Here is a 23,342-nt window from a genome sequence, read left to right as displayed (position 1 = left end):
ACTCTTGTCATTTTGTATTTGACTTTGTATTCATCTATGTATGTTGTTTCCTCTACCCTTTAGGAGAATATTTGCATGATTAAATACCAATTTTTTAAATAGATGTTTTATTCTCTTTTTCCATTAGCCATTAACAACATCTGCTTAACTCATTGAGCAAAGATCCTAGAATTTTGATTTTCCTGAGTAGGCAACACGTATTTACTAGAAAGAATATTATTTTTATTTATGTCTAATATCTTAGTAAGCATTACCCTGTAACAAAAGAAAATACAGTGAAAATACCAGATGATTCCATGGGGATTTAGTAAAACTGTCACATTTTATCTTTTATGGGTTATGATATAGTCTCATGTAAAGATATATTTCCAAGAGACCTCATCAACTTTGACTTAGAAAGAAATTCAGCACCACAATATAGCACCTGCATATCAAAAATAAATTTAGTAATGCCGCTTGATGCAATGTTTAGAGAAAATAGTCAATTAAAGCAATATGAATTCAACCAGAATCCTCTGCAGGCAGCAGCATCATGCAATTCTGACTTCACAATGACATGAAATTTTAAATGACAACTGTGCTAAATCAAGGAGCAGCAAACAGAGGCCAAGTTTAAATTTAGTAACACTGCTAGTTTACTGAAAATAACCTCCATAGCACATTCTCTATGAATTTCAGGTGACCGACTACTTGTTTTTCTGTTTGTTCAGAGATGATCAGGTACCCAGACACTTCAGCATTGATGTCTTCCCATCTCAGTGGCATTTCTGGTGCCCACCTCAGGAATCTCCTTGGCCAACCTTGAAACACTTGGAAGTTAAACAGAATCCACTGCATAGATTCTTCTTGAAAATTTTCATCATAAATGTTCAGAACTTTCTGAATAAGCATAAGGACTTGAAGGTAAGGGAATTTTATAAGTAACTCACATTCTTGTGTAACTCTTAATTAGGTCAAAGGTAAATATTTAATATACTTTTTAAAATACACAAAAATAAACGAGTAATGGAATAAAAGGAAATGGTCATCACTGTGCAGTTCCGCAGCAAAGAGGGAAATAAAATACAAAGTTTTAAAATTGTTATTTGTCATGTAAATGTAAGCAAGGCACATTGGTAAACTGGATATTTGATAATCAGTTTCACACAGAAAAGCATGACATACAGTGGTTGTCAGATTTTAATGTGCATATGAGTCACATGAGGGGGGAGGAATTCCTTAAAATGCTGATGCCTGGGGATATTTCACAGAGTTAGATTCACTAGGCCTGGGATGTGACCCAACAATCTGCATTTTTACAATTACTCACCTATAAATGATCCTGATGAAGGTGGACCTTGGACCTTGGAGAAACACTGAAAATGTCATTCAAACAATAATACTTATTTTCAAACTTTATATTAAATGTGGTTTTAAGTTGTATTTCCTTCAGTCACAAGAATAAGAAAGGCATATTTCATGCAGAGGAGCTAAATTAGTACTCCCCTTTTGATCCTCCAAATTGAATTAATTCTCTTTAATATTCCTTTTTAAAGTTCAATATGATGAGCTAATTCCCAGGTGTCCCTATCTCAACTTCAGATTGACAATCCTGTCATTGCTTTCTTTAGCTATTTCACTCTTCTGTGTAGTGTTTTACTCAAATGTTTATGCTTATTGGATCTAATTCCAGGAAATATCTAAAAGGTGAAAATAATGAGTTATTACCGGGGCTGGCTAAGCATTTCTACATTTTTGAGGGGTTTTTCTTTTTCTCTTCATTTTGAAAACTCAGCCTTAGATTTCAAAAGCACATATCTGCACAATCATTGTTAGTTATTCATTCTCCTTTGCTGATAAACACATATAAATAATGTAATATATTTATAACAGGTTATATGTACATTTATTGAACATTGCTCCATTGTATTTCCATTTCCTGTATCTCAGTTAGCAACTCCATCTTTCTTTTTTGCAATTTGAAATTCATAAAAGGTTTGCTTTTTTTATTCCAGTGAAAAAAGCAATTAATAGAGATATATTCGGGTCTTCAGTTGTGATGATTCTTTAGATATAATATGATATTATTTTTATAGTAAAGACAAATGTTTAATCACAATCCTATAAATTTAAGGCTTGTAGACATTTTCTTCTATCACTCTTTGTGTGCACTTGTTCATATTGTATAGAATCTGTTGTACGTAAAATACCAAAAGGCAAAAATAAGCCCTTAATCAAAAAGGATTATATCTCTATAGTGCCCAGTAGCTACACATATTAGCTATTATTATTACACAAAAAATGAATATAATCATATGCATAAAATAAAGCAGCACTCTTTTTACTTTATCAAAATTAAAGATTTACAGAATTGGATTAATTATAATAAAGGATTTTGCATGCATCTCTTCTCACCATTGTTCTCACTGATAAGATTGCCATACCTGATCATAAAATCCTGAAATTTGTAATATACAAGATTATAAAATCCTCAAAAATGTAGTACATAAGTTTATGGTTCAATGACGTCCCCAAACAAGATTTAATAAAGCTTTTAGGGCAAATCTTTGTAATATTTCAACTTCAGGAAAACATAGAAACTGCCTTTTGTGTTCTATCTTGCTCTTTTTAAAAAATTTTCCCTTTTTTTAAAACTTTTCAAAGGAGCAGGTGGAGAGAGAATGGAATTGTGTCCTCAAGTGAGTCACGTTCATTATCATTGGCGTATTTATCTTAAACTGTGGATCCCTAAAGAAAACTTAATCTGTAGTTTCAGGGAACCTGAATGAAGCAGCCTCATACTCAGGAAGTAAAATATTCAATAAAAGAATACATTACAGAAACTTCATAGAGTCATAGAAGCATAAAGTTTTAGAGCAGAAATGGACCATTGAGATTTTGTATCTGGTCCCCTCATGTATAATAGCATTATTTTCTCTTCCAAACTTTCTGTATAAAAGCTTAATACAAAGAGCAGTAAATATCAATCTGGCCAAGTATGACTTATTAACAAGGAAAAACTGTTTTTTAAAGGAAGTGTTTTTCCATAATGATTTCTTGGATAAGGAAAATCAGAGGAAATTTTCCTCCAAAATGAAGATTGAGGAAGTGAAGAAAATACCCAGCTTATAAATGTAGTTGAACGTAAAATCATTAATTATTCTTGTTGTTAGTAGATAATCTTTTATGTCAGGAACCTAGAAATCAAAACAGCAAACTGTAGTTCAGGTTTGGTCAGCTTTACACGGAAATCTGATACTAATGGAGAAAAAGAACTAGAAGATACAGCTTTAGAATAGAAGAACCATCTGGAACCATTCAGTATAGGAGAAAGGAGATTTAAATGTGTAAAAATCTCTGGGGAGTGTTAGTGTTATTATGAAACAGTATAATAATGATATTTGAAATATCCAAAAAGATTAAAATATGTTATTCTCAGTTTAAGAAGTTGGAAAGTCATTAAAATTTGTGTAGTAAAGTATAGTTATTGATCTGGGGAAATGCTCATAATATACTATAAATGAAAATAAGTCACAAATTATATTATTATGTATTCCCATTTTTATTAAAAAAGCTACAGATGCATAGGAAGAAAACTGAAATGATATACATCAAAATATTATTAATGGTAATGTTCATTTGATGAAATTATGGTTAATTTTCATTGCTTCTCAGAGTTTGTAAAACTTTCTGAATTAGGTGTTAAAAATACAATTTTGAAATATTTTTAAGGGCTGGGAAAATATTCAGTTATCTGGGAAATTCACTTTTATAGATTTTAATCAAATTATGTAAGGTAGTCCTGCTAATGTTTGTTTTATAAAGCCTTAAAGCAAGGCTCCTGTATCTTGTAATATTAAACTGAATATAAGAGGAGTTCTTCCAATTAGATTAAAATAACTTTTAGATATAACTCTTCATTTGTGGAATATTGTAGTAGACTAAAATTCTCAAGTTTCCCTCTTCATTAAGTCCTGATAATTTCTCATTATGGTGATTAATTACCTAGAAATATTCTTTACTTCTTGTATCAGATTAATTCCAACATGCTTTAAGAAATTTCTGACTATAGTAGTTTGCTCTCTTTGGAAGATGATTTTATATGTTTGTTTGCATTACTGTTAATATATCTTTGTTCTTTAAATCTCTAGTGAAACATACGGTTAGTCTCACCATTATTACTACCAGCTGTGGTTGGCCTATGATTTTGTTCATTCTGGCTGAATCCAAAGTAATTAGCTCTTTAGTTTAATGACAATATTTGTTAATGGGTTTTTAGGGCCAAATTCTGCTGTTTGAGAGTGGGTGGTGTATTTGAAGATAGAATCTGGCCCTTATGTTTTAAGCATAGGCTGTGTAATTTGATTTCAGAATAATGGTTTAGAGAGTTTGGGGTAGGAAAACCAGATCTGCATTTATCTGAAATTTCTGTTTCAAGAAACAGAAAATGAAAGTGACAATTTATGTAAATGAATAACAAACCCACTGAAAATTCTCTGATACAGCTATGCTTCATGAGTTGTTCCAAACATAGTTGAAATAAGAAAGGAAATGATAATTTTCAAGCAGACATTAGGTAGAATCTCTTATGTGAAGGGGCATACACTGAGTCCTTTAAAAATGAAACATTTTGATCACTGTATTATACAAAGATATATTGCAAAATGATTACTGTAATAAGGTTAGTTCACACATTGATCACCTCATACATAATTAAGAGAGTAGATAATTCAAGTTCTCACCACACCCACTACACCCACACAAAAAAATTATCACTGTGTTTTTGAACGACTCAGTGAAGTGGAAAGAGTCTTTGCTTGGGGCTCACTGGAGTTCAATGTCAGACTCAGCTCCCTGGTAGTGATATGACCTTGGGGAAATCCTTACCTCTCCCTAAGCCTCATTTTCTTCAACCTAAAATGAGGTCTTTGTACCAGATGATCCCAGTGGTCCCTTCTAACTTTAAAATAACTATAACTTGCTTCAAAAGAGCACTATAAGGAAGGCACAAGGAGGGCAGGAAGATGCAATGACTTGAATTAACACATAACAAATTATTAAGTCTACTAAAAGGTATTTTGGAGACATTTTGGCCTTAAGAACTCTCCTTCAATGACTTGTACTTTTGTCCTGGAGAAGAGAAATATTTGGGGGTTTTATGTAGAATAAACTATAGGATGCTCTATTAGGCATTTCAAAGACAGCAATTTTGGCAAAACTTAAAAAAAAAAACACCCACCTGCTGATAGTTGAGATATCCAACAATGAAATAGGATGCCTTGGGAGATCATAAATTCAGTATCACTGTTGGATAGAAAGTGAATACCAAGGGTTTTATGACCAGTTAAATTGTCTTTCAAGGTATAAAAGCTAAAGGCAAATATTCTGAACATAGAGAACCTCAGGAAACATTGTTACCATGATCCCTTCTTGCAGAAACTATTAGAGGACAAACTGTCAATCCAAGAGGTGACTGTGAAAGCTACTGCAAAAGAGCTGATTGTGAGCATTGACCTTATTTAATTCTCAAACTAAATCTAAAATAAATATGTAGATTAGGGTGACAGAATATAGCATAAAAGTATAATATTCACTAGAACTAAAGCAACTAACAAAATTAGGAGCATGCAACAGGAAGAAGTTGGTGCATATGCACCAGCTGGTTGCTTTATTCTCAATATCTTGGAATGAGTGGGTATCACTTAAACATAGTAACTCAAGTCATAGAAGTAGAAGCATATTTCAGAGTAGAAAAAAAAGACCCTAAGAAAGATCATGATATTGCCCAACATTAGGTGGCAAAAAGGTGGAAAAAAGTGCTCCTTTTTCTGTCATGAATAATGGTGAAATAATAAATATTCTAAAGGTAGAGAAGATCATGGTTACTATATGAAGTTATAAACTTCACATATAGGTTATTATATGAATTTATCAGCTTATAAAATAGAAGAAAATGTGCACCCTATTTAACATTCTTAAAAAGCTACATACAAATATTAAGCAAGACAGACCATATAATGAAAGATTTTTCAGAACCTTTAACAGAGGACAAAATATTATATCACAATATCTCTTTTATAGCATTCATATGAATAAATGTAGAGAAATGTATTTCCTTAAAAGAAAATATTTCCAGATTAGCTCATAATGCAGAATCAAATTCAAAGCTGTATACAAGGATACAACCAAAACAAAGTTACTCAAAAATTTAAAAACAAAAGAGTAAACAAAGGTGTACTTAGAATATTAGTATCAGAAAAAGTGAAACTTAAGGCCAAAAGAACTGCCTTGCCAATGGGTTTCAGCCCCGGGCAAGTTCGCTATGGATTCAGTGTGACCAAAGAAATTGACAGCAGAACGTTCTTTGGGGTGAAAGGGTTTATTACCCAGCTTGTTCTCCTGCTGTAGGTCGAGCACTAGCGTCTCTGCCTCCGCACAGAGCACTGGGCTGAGCTCTCTATATAGCACAATAGTGGCTTATTGCCTAAACATGTAGAAGCGGTAGCTCAGCAACAGGCCAGTTACATTTATCAGGTAGTTTAAGTTCAGTGAGGATCTTGGCCATAGGAACCCCAACTTCCCCACACTCCACCCCTCCAGGATTCTTGCCTTACAATCTGCATGCTTTCAATCTTCCGCAATGGTCCCGGTGCGAGAAAGCTGGACCACTGTAACCGGATTTCACAATAGCAGTAGAGGATAACAACAACTTAGAGATAATAACAAAAATTTTAATAATCCTTTAGCCAGAGGAGATTCCTAATAACAAAAATTATAATAATCCTCAAGCCAGAAGAAGTTCCCAATCCACAAAGACTTTAGGGGTGATAAGACACATGTTTTAATGCCACCAACATAGGCAAATCTTGTCTGTCAGGTAGGAAGCATGCAAGAGAGTGGTCCTGTGACAAGACTGTAGCAGGAAGGGGTCCCTTCCAGGTCTAATATACCATACTTTTACTCCTTTCCCCCTGGGGGTTACTGAAGGGTCTATATATAGTGCTAGTGGAGGTGCATTCACTGGCCATAATGATAAAACAAAACTCCCCGGTAAGATGCTCCAGCATTCTGGCCTTTCAGGATATACTACTGTTATCTTTGGCGGCCACTCTGCAGTTATTCCAGGAATACAAGGAGGCCAGCTTCCAGGACTTGTATCCAAGGTGCCAGGAGAGCCAGCCATCATTGGTCCATGTGTAGAAAGGTCCAAGGCCACTTCCACTCAATGGAGTGTCCAGGGTTCAGTGCAGTTGGTGCTGGCAGCAAGATGTTAGTCTGGTGGCCGAACCTCAGCTTCAGTGATTCTTCCTTGGTTTGTACTTGCAGTTGTATAGGGGAGGCAGCCATCTGTGTTACCATGTCTACAGGGCTCAGGGCTCCCTTTCAGGGTCTCTCATTCAAATGCCATAGCACAGTCCATAAGCAGACTGACCATCCCCGCAGACTACTGGTATCTGACTTTAGTCCGGATTTTAACAAGCCATTGTGCCTCACTATCATGCCTGCTGCAGTAGGATTGTATGGCCCATGAAACTTCCATCTGATTCCCAGCTGTGTCTTGCAGTGTATGTCCAGTAAAATGGGTTCCCTGATCATTCTCAATTACCTGTGGTCAGCCATAGGCAGCAAAGAGACGCTCCAGGCCTCTTTTGGTCACCTGCTGGTCTGACAATGGGTAGGAAAAGCAACCAAAAGTCCAGTAGCTGTGTCCACACAAGTCATCACATACCAATATCCTTCTGACAAAGGTAGAGGCCCAATATAGTCTATCTGCCACCTGATGAGGGGTATAGGCCCTTTAGCTATTGTCCCATGTTGTTGTGGAATTCGGTGTATTTCTCTTTTGGAGCACACCACACACTCCTGCCAGGCTCTACTAACTTCTTCAAAGGTCAAAGGCAAGCCCCACTGATGGACTACAGCCCACATTGTCTTTTGCCCTGCATGCAACAAATGCTGATGTAGCCATTGGGCAATATCAGAGGCAGGCTTTCCTTCTAACCAATGTATCTGGGCCCATTTATCTGTTTCATCATTTCCTGGGGATGCCAGTGGCAAATGATCTGTCACATGGTATACTGTAATTATTTTAGTTTGACCACAGGCCCATAAGTCTTGCCACAACTCTTGCCCACAAAGGGGTCGGTGACCAACCAGCCAGTTGGCATGTTACCAGGTTGGTAGCCACAGGGTCAAGCCCCGATAGACAGCCCAGTACAGACAACTATAAGGGAGGGCTCTTGGCTGATCACAAGCCACACAGCCTGCAATTTTGCCCATTGACTGCTCTTTCCCACACCATCTTCCACCCATTTTGTCTCAGTCTTAGGATGGAAAGCTATGGCCCCCCATTTTGGGGGCTGCCCACAGCTGGACCCATATGTGTACCATGCATCTTCAGGTACAGGGGCTCTTCCCTCCCGATAGGGACTCTCTGCTACTAATGGTTCAAAACCAAGTTCTTCCTGATTTTCACTAGTACATGTCACCGGCCCCAACAAGCGTTGGAGTTCTTCACTCAAGGGGCTATTAGAGCACTACGCTGCTGTAGGTCAGCACCCCACTTGGCTAGTGTGGGTGTTTGTGCGACACAACTCCTTGGATTTTGGGTCGAGTCTCATACTCACCTTAAGATGGGATAGGTGGTTATTAACTTTATTGGGGCCATTACAGTGATTGGTTCTGTAGCCAGCAAGGTGTGATACACGGCAGCCAGTTGTTTTTCTATCAAAGTGTATCGTACCTCTGCCCCTTTCTAGACTTGTGACCAGAATCCAATGGGTTGGTGAGTTCGTTCAAGCCACTGCCAGAGACCCCTGCCATAACTGTCTTCAGTGACAAGAACATCCAATTCACAGGGCCTTGATGGGTCTATCACACTGCAGGCCTGCACGGCCTTGACTGCCCATTTTGCTGTAGTAAAGGCAGATGCACATGTCTCATCCCAGTCCCACCTGATGCCCTGTCATACCAACTGGTATAAGAGCGTCAGAAGTTGTGCCAAGTGCGGGATAAACACTCTCCAGTAGCCTAGAAGACCCAGAAACTCCTGTAGCAATGCCACAGTTGTGGGGGTAGGAAAGGCCTGGACTTTATCTATAACTGCTTCTGGTATAACTTTGGTCTTTCCCAACCAGACAACCCCCCAGAATTTGACAGACAAACAAGGTCCCTGAACCTTAGTGCTGTTCACAGCCCATCCTTTCTCCTGTAAATGTTGCAGCAGTCTAGGTGCTGCACCTTCTAGATCTGAAAGAGAATTGGATGTGAACATGACATCATCAATATAATGGTACAGCCACACCGTTGGCTGTTTCTCCCATGTAGCCAAGTCCTGGGCTACAAGTCCATGACAGATGGTGGGGCTGTGGAGGTATCCCTGTGGAAGGGTGGTGAAAGTCCATTGCCATCCTTCCCACATGAAGGCAAACTGTTCCTGACTTTCCTGCTCAATGTCAATGGAAAAGAAGGCATTAGCAAGATCTACCACATAATGGTATGTTCCTAGTTCATGGCTGAGGGTATCCATCAGGTCTGTAATAGAGGGGACAGCAGCATGCATAGGGGGTAGGACTTTATTCAGTTCTCTGTAATCCACAGTCATACGCCAGGAGCCATCTGGTGTTTTTACAGGCCACACTGGGGAATTAAAAGGACTATGGGTGGGCTTTATAATACCCACCTTTTCCAGCTCCTGGAGAGTTTCTCCAATTTCTTTATGCCCTCCAGGCAGTTTGTATTGTTTGGTATTAGCCACCCACCAAGGTACAGGCAAAGCTATGAGTGGGTGCCTAGCATGTCTACTCGGAACTGCCTTCACCACACATACTCTCAGTCTGAACTCACCTGCAGTGGTCTGCAGCCATAGACCCTGCAGGATATCAATCCCCAAAATATACTTAGGGATAGGAGATATATAAATGTTATACTCTTTTGCAGGTATATGCCCTGTTCCCAAAGGGATTTAGGCCTTTTTCACCCTGAGAGCCTTACCCCCGTATCCATCTATGATAGTGGGGATCCTAGGGAACTGCTCAGGGCTACCATGAATCAGTGAACATACAGCCCCAGTGTCCACCAAAGCCAGGACACGTTGTATGTTCACTGGGGACAAATGGATAATTATTTCAACATGTGGCCTCCAGTCCCCTCCTTGTCCTTCAGGGGAGATACCTTGACCTTCCCCTCAGTCAAACTGTTTTCCCCAATCACCTTCCTGTGTGGGCTCAAGTGAGGTTGGCTCGCTCCCAGCAGGAAGTCTTGCAGACACACAGGCCGGACTTGTGGCTCTGTCTCTGACCTCTGCCTCTTTGGCCTTAATGGCTGGAACTGCTGCTCTGGTTTCAGCTGTTGCCATAGCTCTAGTAAGATCCTATTTGACTTCACATCTAATTTCCTTCCATCTGCTCCTGCCTATAGTAAATCAACCCACATCTGGGTCCTCATAACCTTCATAGGGCCCTGTAAATTCTTCTTGGGAGTAACAGGTCTTATTTCTTTCCGGATTCTCATTGCTTCAGCCTCTCCTAAGTCTGCTACTGTACATGTCACCTCACATTTTGTAATCACTGCCTCAAGGAGGGCTGCACTGTCAGGGAAGACAGCTTTCCCATCTCTGATCCCGACAAAACAATTCCATCCACCCCTAAGTCCCATAGTCACCTGCTCAGCCTGAGTACAGGGGCGGACCATAGAGTGCTCCACGACCTGGGGCCGGGGCTGCTCCTCTCCTTGGGTAACTTTCAGCTGCTGGGTCTTTATTTTCTTTACAACCACTGGGTGTGCTTTCAATACCGGAGGCACCAGTGCCTCTGGCACCGCCCCTTCATCCTTCCCCAGCCCCTCCATTTCTGGGGCTGATGGCCCCTTTCTCTCCCCTCCCCCGAGTGCCTCCTCTGCTACAGTGCCTCGTAACAGTGCCAGCTCAGTCTAAAGAAGGTCTGTTACCTTCACCTCAATGCTTTGCAGCTGACTTTTTTGTGCTACCTCCACCTGTGCTTCCCTCAGGAGTTCGTCTTTTTCCTTTATGGCCTCTTCCTACTTCAGAACACCTGGCAGCTCTGCAGTCTTGTCTCCAGTGGCACCTTGCTGCTGGTGCCCTTGTGCTGCCTCCTCTCGCATCAATGCCATCTCCTGCCTCAGGGAATCCACAGAGGTTTGCAGCTCGTGTTCTCATGCTGCCATTCCTTGGGCCTCCTCTGTAGACCTTTTTAATACTATGAGAAGCAGCCACCCCACAGTCCCCACTGCCTCACAGGCACTCTGCTTCTCAAAGGATCCACTTTTTATACCAAGGGCCACCCTTACATCCTCAGGTGTCACCTCCTCTTGCCTCCAGTCCTGGGGTGGCCCAGTCCTCTAGGAGGCAAGCCACCTCAGACCACATACCCATTGGGGGACCATCCACTGTCTCCCCATTCACAGGGCAGCCCGCTGAAGCACCCCTCCCATAAGGGCAGCCTGTCTTTTTCCTTCGTCAACAGTGAGCTCTGCCGACTTTCACCAATTGTCTTACCAATGGGTTTCAGCCCCCTGCAAGTTTGCTATGGATTCAATGTGACCAAAGAAATTGACAGCAGAATGTTCTTTGGGGTGAAAGGGTTTATTACCCGGCTTGTTCTCCAGCGGTAGATGGAGCACTAGCGTCTCTGCCTCAGCACAGAGCACTGGGCTGCACTCTCTATATAGCGCAATAATGGCTTACTGTTTAAAGGTGTGGAAGCGGTAGCATAACAACAGGCCAGTTCCATCATCAGGTGGTTTCAGTTCAGTAAGGATCCTGGCCATAGGAACCCCCAACTTCCCTACAAGAACTAAGACAAAAGAGGAACTTTATAGTGAATGCTAATAGGTGTAAGACATCATGAAGGCAAACAGTCATGAATCAGGAAGAGCTTCAAGGGCTACCTTAGGGTAGCAAATAAACAGCTTCTGAAAACATCCCAAGAAATATCAATATCCATATTTTAGGTTCTGGACTAAGTCTAAACAGTCACCTTGTGTATTATAAAACAAAATATTTATATTGAAATTTATTTTCAAGAGAAATTATTTCTTTATCAAAGATAATTAAAACTACCTATTAACTAAAAATTAAATATTTGACTAATGACATTTTTTCATTATCCTCAAAAAGGGGTTACAGGTTGCTTCTCTTATGAAAAGTAAGACAGCTTCCACTAAGATTGTAAATGTACACATTAAACTTACTGGATTTGAAGAAAAGTAAAACGTTCAGATCCATGCTGCCCACCCCAACAGATGCTCTTAGTGGCAGGATAGAATTTCAGAGTTTTTGCAGTCGAGTGGTTTCTGCTGAACAAAAATTCTTATTCAGTTTAGGAATGCAGATTATAATAGTTTGCCTATCCTACTTGCAGCAGATTTCCTGCCTTCATTTCACAGACTTCTAAATTCAGTGAGAAGCTACTAAGTGACTTCAGCTCCAGGGCAACACATCCTTTGAGATAGTCCCATTAACTCGACTTAGTTACAATGCAAAGCTGCTTAGCTTCACAACTGAAATGGACTACAGCTGAATTGCTTTTCTAATGTAATACCTATTTATAATAAATGCAAAGTGGTCTATGCAGGCAGACTTTGTAGAGCATGAAAAATGAGTGCACAAAGCTTATTTTTTTCTGACTTGAGACTGTAAGAAATGTCATGTATGTCAGCAGGTGACACTCCTATTAAAATAAAAGGAGAATAATATTCAAAAATAAAAATTTAATGCATTGACCTTTATGATGTATTACTTCAGCAAAGAAAATTTAAATGAAGCTATTATATTTTATAGTAGCATTTTTTCCTAGATAGCATAGTTTTTCTAATTTAAATAAATTTTAGCCAGTTCAATTTCTTTCTCTTACTAGGCCTCAACCATGTGGGCCAAATTTCCTTACTTTCTTTGAGAAAGTAAACATTGTTCAAATATCATCTTTTGTCTGCTAATATTGGAATAATCAAATATGTAATAAGTGCAAGGTAAGCTATGTAAACCACATATTAGGTTACTAAAATATTGGTGTTATCCTTTGAATAAGAAAATTCTAGATGGCAGTTTCAAGTTGTCTAAAATAAAATAAATGAGTGTCTTGCCAATGGGTTTCAGCCCCGGGCGAGTTCGCTATGAATTCAGTGTGACCAAAGAAAATGACAGCGAAACGTTCTTGGGGTGAAAGGGTTATACCCAACTTTATTTCCAGGTGGCAGGTCAGTCACTAAAATCCCGTTCACTCAGAGCAAGTCTGCATGCAGCAAGCCGGTCTCTGCCTCTGGGCCCCTCTGTCCACACAGCCATCCCACACAGCCATCCTCTGGGCCTCTGCACAGTTGTCCCACACAGTCATCCTCTGGGCCTCTGCCGTCGGCACTGCCACCACTCCAGCCTCTGCTCTGCTCTCCTGCAGCCTTGCAGCCCTGCCACCATGTCGTGTGCAGAGCACTGGGCAGAGCTCTTTTTATAGAGTCAAGAGCCATATATTGCCCACAGTGAGCTAGTCAACCATGGCCAGGTAAGAATCCTGGCCATAGGAACTCTCATTTTATCCACAATGAGATGGGTGTCAGAGCCAGTATTTTACAACCACAAACTGTTCTGTCTTCGTGCTTGTGCTCAGGTAATTCATTTTGCACTTTCATGAATTCCCCCTCCTTCATGAGTAAGGTACATGACCAACTACATTTTCATTGAGCCTTGTCAATGCTTCCAAATTCAATGATTGATTTTCACAACAGAGGAAGTAAATGTCCAATTCAGCCTAGTATGAATTTTCGTGGCTTGATATGTGTTTGTTTTTACTCTAATGTGATTTCAGCTGAGAATAAGACTCATACCTGGATACATTATAATCCCGTGCAAACTTCATTTTTTCATTCTACAAGTATTGGGTTAATAACTGCTAAGTGCCAGGCTGTTTGAGGACTTGAGATGCATCAGTGAATAAAACATAGCATTCCATTTGGACATACAGAATTCTGTAAGAGACAGTAAATACTAACAAGTAAGTGAATTATGTGGTATCATAGACTGCAATCAGGTATAAAAGAAAACAGATTAAAGGTAAAAGAAGGAGGGAGGGAATGGTATGACAAGATGCAGGGCAGTGAGATCAGATGTTACTGTTTACACCAGATCTTCTGGTAGGTGTTTTTCTATTTTCAGTCTGGTTGTGTTAAAATCAGAATATGTGGATTGGACATGGAGAGTGAAGTCATTATTAAATGACACTTGCCAAAATTTTCTTCTTCAATAATAAGCTTCCATAAATTGACATTCATATTTGAGATGTTTACCTTAGAATTTACCCAAATTAATTCAGTCAACCACATGTGTTTACTAACTTTTAGCTTTAGAGTTCTTTGCTTGGTTTTATTATAGATGGTCTAATTAGCAGGTGCTCTCCCAGTAGTAATACTATAGGATTTCCAAAGGGGTCAAACAATGAAAAATTAAAATATTAAATTTTAATTTCTTTTGTCCTGACAGTTTATAATTCATACAGTAATTTTAAATTACCGGTTCACCATAACCATAATCCTTGTCAGTGATTTTAAGCAATGCCAAATTCGCTTGAAAAGATCCAAAACATCTGGTAAGAATTTATTAACTTTTAGAATAACCTGTATTTTGAAAGTATCTGGTAATGGATGTTTTAGATAAGACTCTTACTTGATTCTCAGAAAAATGAGGACTGAACTCTAAATCTGAGTACATATGTTTAAAAAATAACCTGTAGTCATTTTTAATATATTCATTTTGTGACCCTACTTTAAAAATTATTTTTGTGTCAATAATCATGTACATCCCTAACTACCAATGCTATAGAATCATAGCCTGTTTTAGCTTTAAGTGATCCCATAAATTCATGTCTGACTGCTTATATTTTACAAGTATAAGCCTGAATTCCAAAGAGGGTAAATAATCTGTGCAAGTTATATCATGTGTATAGCTTCTGGCAGTCAGTTAGTAGTAGAACTGGGACAGGAATCCATTCTTTAAATCTCAAACCAGTATGTTTTCTAGTACATCCCTCAATCTGAGCTTTTCAATTGCTGTTATTAAAATAAAAATAATGCTTCCTGTGAATAAAAGAAAATTGATCATATCTTTGAATTCCACAAAGCAATCTGATTATGAGTGTGCCTAAGCTCCCAGAATGATCTTACTTATTTGATAACCTTTTCACCATACCAGAAATGACTTTTCAGAAAAAAATTAGATGGACTTCTGAGAGTTGTTTCTTTGAAAAATAAATAAAATTACCTAGGAAGCCATGAAATTACTTACATACAGCACAAATGAAATGCAACTGTATTATTATTCTGTGAATTGTAGAAGGAACAAATCATAAAGTGCTGATTCTAGAAAACATCCTAAGTAACATCTGGGCCCTGAGCTTCATTCTTAGGAAATGGTATACAGTCATGTGAGAACTGTTTGAACCCTCATAAGGGAAAATTATGTAACTCACTGGGAAATAATTTCAGTAGATTTAATAGGTCAGAGAGGCAATATATTCAAAACCTAAAGAAAAAGCATAAAAAAATCACTATGCCTAGGGAATTTATAAGTAAAAAATATTAAATAATTAAAGCAGTATCAATTTTCTAAAACAATTTCTAGTTGAAGTGTTATAATGCATCTTAAAACTATACATTTGGTTCTTGTAGTGGATTCTAAATTTGCTTTATATGGAGGATACAACCATGGCTTTATGTTATGATAAAGCTAGGGTTTCTCATTGCACAGAATAGAATTTTTATATGTATTTCTAGGCATATCATTTATTAAATCAGCATAATTTAAATTTTAGGTAAATTAAAAAGTATATATAATATTAGATATATACCTCTAAATGATTAGAGGATGATAATGGAAAACAGCTGTAGATACATAAGATCTGGAAGACTCAGTGGGTACTTTGTGACTTTTCAAGGTTTTCATGGTTTTGTCTCATAGTGAATAAGTAAAAAAATGAATAGTTCACCCAAGTTTTACTTCTGTTATTGTACACTTATAAATTCTATAAGACTAAGAAGCTAAAAACTGAATCTTCTTATTCCAATATCCATGACACAGTTCAAGTGTTCTACAATAAGTAAAGCTAATTCAAAATTATAATTTAAAACTACATCTGGTTCATATTAATGTGATGGCTAATATTAGCATTCTAGCATTAGACATTTTAGGCTAATTGTTTTCAACAATAACAAATAAAGGATGTTTAAGAAAAGACAAAGCTAATATATTTCAGATTACCAATGAAAAGAAAACTGTGACAATAACTGATTTATGTTTATTTTTGATTGATTGAATTTATTTTTCTCTGAAGCCCACAGTGATGTCCTTAGAATTTCTATTCTATGCCTTTTCCTTTCTCCCCCTCCAGTGATAGAAGGCAGCAACATTTTTTTGTGTTTTCTTCTCCCAAAGGAACATCTTTTTCCATTTTTAATCATTCGTAGATGAATTGTTCTCTGATAACCAAGGGAATTAGTGGGTCAGACTTCACTTTTGTGTAAACCTATGTGATGAAAAAGTGTCTTCACTGACTTCTTGGGTTTGGCTGAACATTTGAACATAATGCCCACCTTAAAAATAAAATAGCCAGTTATTTTAGCAACAAAGTGAGTTTATTCAGGCATAGCAGAGGAATTGCAATTCAGGACAAGCAAACTATGATGAACCATAGGCAAGTCTCAAGAGACAAAGAGAAGGTCAGTTTTTATTAGGTTTTAGGAAGAAATTAGGGAGGATTGTCTTAAAAGTTCATTGGAGAAGAACAAGAGTTCAAGGTTGTGATGGTTTCTCTTTGGCTGCAAGTGGTGGTTAGTTCATTGTTTCTGAGGCAGAGAGGGATCTTCCTCCTTTTTCTTAAAAGCGGGAGATGAAGTTCCTTTGTGAAAAATGTCCTCCTTTTGTCAAGCTCATTCTTGCCTTCTTTCATCTGCTAAGCAGGCAGCAAGGAGTGGTTCACGCGTGAGAGCTCCCCCTTTAGGGCTTACCACCTCCATTTTAAATAAGGTTTCCTGTATTTTCACAAAACCTTTGCCTTTCATTGTCTTTTCACACATTATGTAAATTGTAAGAATAAAATAATGCTATTGGAAGTATGATTTGACAGACAATATCATGTAATATAATATCCAAATACTTAAAAGCTAAAAATAGTGCCTTGAGGCACCATATTTATTGTGAATAAGTATTTGCATATACACATTTTTGTCTAGAGTTTAGATTTAGATAATAAATCACTCAATGTAGAATGTAGAATTGTTTTCGAAAGGGATACCAAATGCCATTTCCTCCTTCAAAGAACTTTCAATCTATTTGGGGAAGTCAAGCACAGAGATAAAAGTCAGATTACACAAGAATTAATGATGAATAGAAATTTCTGTATGAATTGACATGGCCATTATAAATTCTCTGTCTATATTTCCTATGTAAATATGTCCAGTGCATACAGAAGCTTGACCAAGAAGTACAAAAAATGTTGCATTCATGTTTTAATAGCAGAATATCTTCCTTTCCTAATGATTTGTACTCATATAGGAAGAGTAGATGTTTAATTGTTAACAGGGATCAAATAATACAATATCATGCTAAACTTAAAAAGTGCATTGCATTTCCCATTTCTTGAGAGCAGGCTGATTCCCAGCTCACTGCAGGCTCGTCAGGACATGACATCTTTCCTTCAAAATGTCAGACTCACTGAAAGGTTTTGTAGCCTTTCAACCAAGTTTCCTCCCTTCCAAAAGAACCAAATTTTCAACACTATGGTTTTGGGTATTGTTTATTTTCTGAAGAAAATTATTCAGACCAATACATGTTTAGCTAAATGTCAGGGACATTTGTCATTGAAACTAGAGCTGCTTATTGTTCAAGTCCTGAAGAAATACTCTTTTTTGTTTTGTACTCTGACATTGAGAACTATCAATGCTTCTCATATGGTAGGCAAAATATTTAAATGTGTTTGTAGCTTAAAGTATCAGAATCATACAGGAAGGTAACTTAAATATTTAAGCTAATCCTAAATTCATTTAATGCAAGTCAAGGAGTGAAGGGGAGGTGAAGGTGGGGGAAGGAAGTCCCATTTATTCCAGGTTAGTAATAGTGTCATCCATGACTGGATTTCCTGATAACATGCAAGGTGGCATAGAATAACAGTTAAGAATGTGAACTCTGGAATCAGCTGGCCTAAATTTCAATCCCCAGTTCTACTGTTTACTTTCTAGGTGACCTTGGGCACCTTCAACTTGCTATGTCTTAATTTTTTCATATGTCATATGCAGATGACAATATTACCAATATCATAGGATTGTTGGAATTAAAGGAGATGAGTCATGTAATGTACTTTGTAAGGCTCAATAGATGTAGACTACTTGAATTTCTACTGTTCCACATGGGCTCTCTTGTCTTCTCAAAAATGAAATCTTGTCATGCAACACTTGAACCCTGATTGTTCCATCATTTTCTTTGTTTCCATTCACTTGAAAATGAAAAATACTATAAATACATAACTTTATATAATTATATAACTGTATAAATATACATGTAGATTATATACATATGCATAAGCATATAGGGATTGAAAATACTCAACAACTGAGAAATACTCAAGTGAGATTGTTTAGTAGAATACTTTCATTCTCAGGCTAATGGTTGCTTTAAATATGCAGCTTCGTAACAAAATTTAAATGGTAACCTAATGGCTTTGTCATCATAACTACATAAGAGGCCTGGCAAGATGTGTTAATTTGTGCATATGGGCATGGTTGGCAAGGCCGTTGGGTTGAAATTGAACCCACCCAATAAGTTGTTTCATCAAAACAGTGCCTGGAAACATTTGCATTTCATTACACTGGCTTTCCAGCTAAACCTGCTAGTAAAGGCAGAATGCGTGTAGTCAAAAGAGCATGGGTCAGAAGACTCTGTTCCTCCAGATTTCTGAGCAGCTGGGTGAGTCAGGCTTAGCCAACACCTGACAGCTGTCCACCAGCTTTTAGTTATGAAAAGAGCTCCGGGTGCAGCAGAAAGAATCAAGAGAAACGCAACTGCCTCAAATACCAAAGCTTCCCTCCCAGCCTCACTGCTCCAAGAGCTTTACCTACTCGGCATGACATCTCTCTCCAACTCAAACCACGCAACCTTCTGAATCCAAGAAAGAATTCTTTAGGGGCACTGCACTTTCACTTTTTGAAAAAAAGGAGGATGATTCTTTTCTGTTTGTGTACACTCCAAAAGGTTTTCTGGGTTAGACTAAAAAGTTCATCAATAACCATGTCAGCTGATAAGACTAGCTTGTCTGCACACACTAGCTCATTCTCTAGTTGCTTTTTGTCAACTGCCTGTAGATAATGAGGCAAAGATATGAGACAAGAGTATGTAAGCGTCTAGTGTTGTATTGACATGCTGATGAGTGGAATCTCCCTGTAAGCAAAGATGAAACCTATCAGTGGAATGCCTCCTGATCAGCATCAATGGCTGTTTGCTTACTATTTTTGGCCAACAGAGTATGAAAGAAAAAATTGACAGTTTGTATCATAACTAAAGGAACTTGCATTTCTAACAGGCTGGGTTTCTTTGTGCATTGTTGCATCGTGCTTTGCCAGATGTTGTAAGAGACCATTGCAAGTTAACAAGTTGCACAGCTGCATGCATGATTTGATTTACTCCAGGGTCTAGTCAGTGCATTCAGCTTTATTTGTTAACTTAGTAGCACATTACTTATTAATGAGCTCTTCATGCTTTTTTAAGCCTGATGTAAAAACACCTCTGTGAGACCCTACTAGGCATGTTTTTTTCTTTGGGATAAGGCCTTTCAAAGAAAATGAAAAATTAGCAGTTCTCCAGTTAAAACCCAAAAGGTATCAGTTCAGTTTCTCTTGAACCTGTCAGATGGCATTTCTGAATCTTTATGAAAGATCTGAATGTAACACAGTGTGAAACTGAAATTAAAGAATGCTCTATTTCAGGTGTGAGTACTTAGAGGCACTTCAGAACAAAGCAAAGCCTTTGTAGCCCCAGAAGATGAGTGGGCTACTCGGTAGTCTGAAGCCAACAAGTTCAGAAGGAGAGGAAAAGCACAGATTTAGTCTCTACAACAGGACTGAGAAATGTCAGACCTTAGGCAGGTATCATAATAATTTGCAATTAATAACAAAGTGAAATAAGTAATGGCATCTGAGTCAGAAGGGGAACAGGCACAATTCTGAAATGCTGCAACTTAGCAGTAGGGGCTGGTGGGAAAGGGGAAGAAGCTTCAATGGTCAAGGAAAGGAGGACAACTAGTGTGTATGACAAAAGGCATGGGCCTGTCAGCTGAGCATTCTTCTGACTTCCTGGAGGAGGGGTGGGACTCAGAAGGGCCAGACAGGTTATAGCAATGGGGAAATCCAGGCAAAGAGCAGGTGAGTGTTGGCATCATGGTTTGAGGCCTTGTGACATACTTGTCAGTCACGTACAGGTTAACCAAAAAAGGAACCATCCAGGGTCTCAGGCAAGGGGGCTTTCTTAACTGAAAGCCACAGGACAGAAAGCAAGGTGTAAGAGAGGTTGAGTAATTCCCTTAGCTCAGTGATCTGTGCACGTGGTCAGGACCCACCCCTGCCACAGGACAGATGAGGTCAGTTGGCAACGAGATCCAACAGCAGTCATGCTAGATGCCAGGACCAAGACTGTGTCCGCCCTTCCTGCTGGCCACCAGGTGTCCCTGTGCCACAGTTAGCTCCCAGGTTAGGAGCTTCAGTGATTGCTGCTCTGGGAGCCTGGGGGAAATGGGCTCAGATACAGTATCTGCAATAAGAGTTCTCTGTCTTAGAATTTTGAAGTTTTACCCTGTAATTTTTGTAATAACTCAAGTCACTATAGCACACAGTTCAGTATTTGATTATGCAGATTTTGTCACTATCCTTTCTAATCACACTGACATGTAGTTAAGTAGTAATTACTGAGCTGCAGTCATGTGCTAGGCGCCACTGGGAATAAAAACGTGTCTCAGCGACAAATCTTCCAGGAACCTTACAGCAGAATGAGGTAATATGCATGTACAAATGTAATGGTATTATAAGGTAAAAAGTTGTCAAGGTCATGAAAGGCAAGGACAGGCTGAGAAACTGTCACAGTTTGTAGGAAACTAAGGAGGTGTGATAACTCAATGCAACATGGGATCCTGAATTGGATCCTGGACCAGAGAAATCACATTACTGGAAAAACTGGTGAAATCCAAATAAACTCTAGAGTTTTGTACCAATGTCCTGAGTATTGTACCAGTGTTAATTCCTTCATTTTGATAATATGGTTATGTGAGTGAGTGACATTAGGAGAATCTGATTAAAGGGTATAATAGGAACTCTGTAACTTTTCTATAAGCCTAAATCTATTTCAGATTAAAAGCTTAAAGAGTATAAATGCTATAAGAAAGGTGCAGATGAATACATTCAGATATTCTGAGAAGGAAAAAACTACTTCCAATTGCTGAGATAAGGTAAAGCTTCATAAAAAAGGTAGCTGGACATCCAAGCATAAGATAAGGAACACTTTCAGGGAGAGAAAACAGAGTGGGAAAAGGCATGAAAATGGGAAAAGAGAGGACTCTTCTGGGAAAGAAAAACAGTATAAGTAAAATGAAGAGCATAATAGCCCATGAAGATGGAATTGGGATTTAGTTAAAGGCATGCAAAAGGTAGGATTATGTATGGAACATGGGAGAAAATTAGCAAGCAATTTGATTTGCTTGAGTTCATTATGTGTGAACCAAGGCTGTGGGTGGGGAACAAAGATGGATTGGGAGGTAGTGGAGATAAAATTGTGAAAGATTTTGAATACCAAGCAAGGGGTTTTATTTGCCTCTTCTGCAACAAGATAGTCTTGAATGTGTTTCAGCTTATTCCCCAGAAGACTATATATAAGTACTTTAAAACTGGAATTGTATCTTACATTGAGATATCTGCGGACAGGTGTACAGAGTAAGTATCTGAGATTGGAGTGTTATGAAGAAAAGGGAAGGAGTTGCAGAGAAAACTTGAATATGTGGGCCAGAAGATACCTGGGAGAAAATCCAAAAGGACATACTAACTGACTTGAAGGCTATACTGACTGACCGTGACATTATAGTGACCCCCTGCGGTGGGCAAGCCCAGGGTGTTAAAGACACAAGGCGATATATTTAGAGTTGATTATTGTTTAAATTCATAGAGGTAAAATCAAGAGATTAATGAAATTGCAAAAGTAAACATATCTAAGTTTATTAGAAGACTATTGAAATTTAAATAACATTGGAAATTCTCTATGTGTAAAAAGCATTTGTGATCCAATTAATGTCATGGCTAGTAGGAAATAATAAACAACCACTGCCTGTTTTGTTTTTCCTACCAGAACTTATAGAGTATGAATGTTGGTGTCATGATTTTAGGGTTCAAGATTAAAGTGATAAATTAGAGGGGTGCTCATTACTCTGTAGCAGTGAGTGAGAAAAGAGCAATAAAACATCAATATTACCATGTATGCCTGCATCCTAACCCAGCGGCAGGAGCTCCCTCTAGGGAAAACAAATCCGGAGTTGGGAATATCCACCATGATTGTGACTAACCACTTTGCAGAAGCCCAGGCCTGCCCTCGTGGGAAGAAACTCTATCTCCAGAAGGGCTGGCTCCTCCTAACTCCCAGTCTACCTTTTTGAAGTCCCAGGTAAGCAAACAGTTTATGTATTATAAGAAGAGATTCCGATAACACAAACCATTTTAATCTGGAACCAGTGAGAGGCAGTTACAGACCACACCTACAGCCATGCGTGAAATACTGTATTCTGGTGCCAGTTCTTACAAAATCATTCCAAAGTGTGACAGTATATCTTTCTATCATATTTCCCTTAAGGCTGCAAAACAGTGTGGGATGTATAACATGTGCATATGTCAACTGAGGGTATTCTTCCCCATTCATTATATTTTAGCCATTAGCAATCACCTTTCATGATCTTTCAGCAATATCAAAGCCTCTGAGCAGTCAGTCAATTTTTAATTCTATTTGATTCTTGAGCTGTTTGTTATGCGAAGTATTTTCTATACCACTACAGTGTCATAAGTGGAAATACTACTTGGTCCTTCTGTGTAACCCAGAGATGAAAGCTGGCCTTTAACATATTTTCTTCTGACATACATTAAGTTAAACACTTGTCTTAGTAAGTGCAGTCTTTATTTTAATGGAATATGGCATAATATTAGGAAATACATCATGAGACTCATAAAAGAAATTCCTGGAGTTAGTGGAAAGGAAAATTATTAATATAGGTATCATATGAAATGTTTGTATGATTTCATCTTTAGTGTTATTATTGTGAACGTGCTTCTAGAATGAGTCT

The 23,342-nt window shown here is 38.3% G+C and overlaps 1 protein-coding gene across 1 annotated transcript in view; it reads left to right on the top strand.

Moving 5' to 3' along the window:
- Positions 1–22,756, top strand: part of LOC118972310 (uncharacterized) — a 187,105-nt gene extending 164,349 nt beyond the window's left edge. Inside the window, exons 6-7 of the mRNA XM_073219461.1 lie at positions 711–903; positions 22,585–22,756. Coding sequence (XP_073075562.1) covers positions 711–903; positions 22,585–22,644 — 253 coding nt within the window. The 3' untranslated portion in view covers positions 22,645–22,756. The remainder of the gene's footprint in view (positions 1–710; positions 904–22,584) is intronic.
- The last annotated feature ends 586 nt before the right edge of the window (positions 22,757–23,342 follow it).

Source organism: Manis javanica, chromosome 13, assembly GCF_040802235.1.
Source record: "Manis javanica isolate MJ-LG chromosome 13, MJ_LKY, whole genome shotgun sequence".
Lineage (NCBI taxonomy): Eukaryota > Metazoa > Chordata > Mammalia > Pholidota > Manidae > Manis > Manis javanica.
The sequence above is the reverse complement of the archived record's forward strand: the minus strand, read 5'-3'. Positions and strand labels throughout refer to the sequence as shown.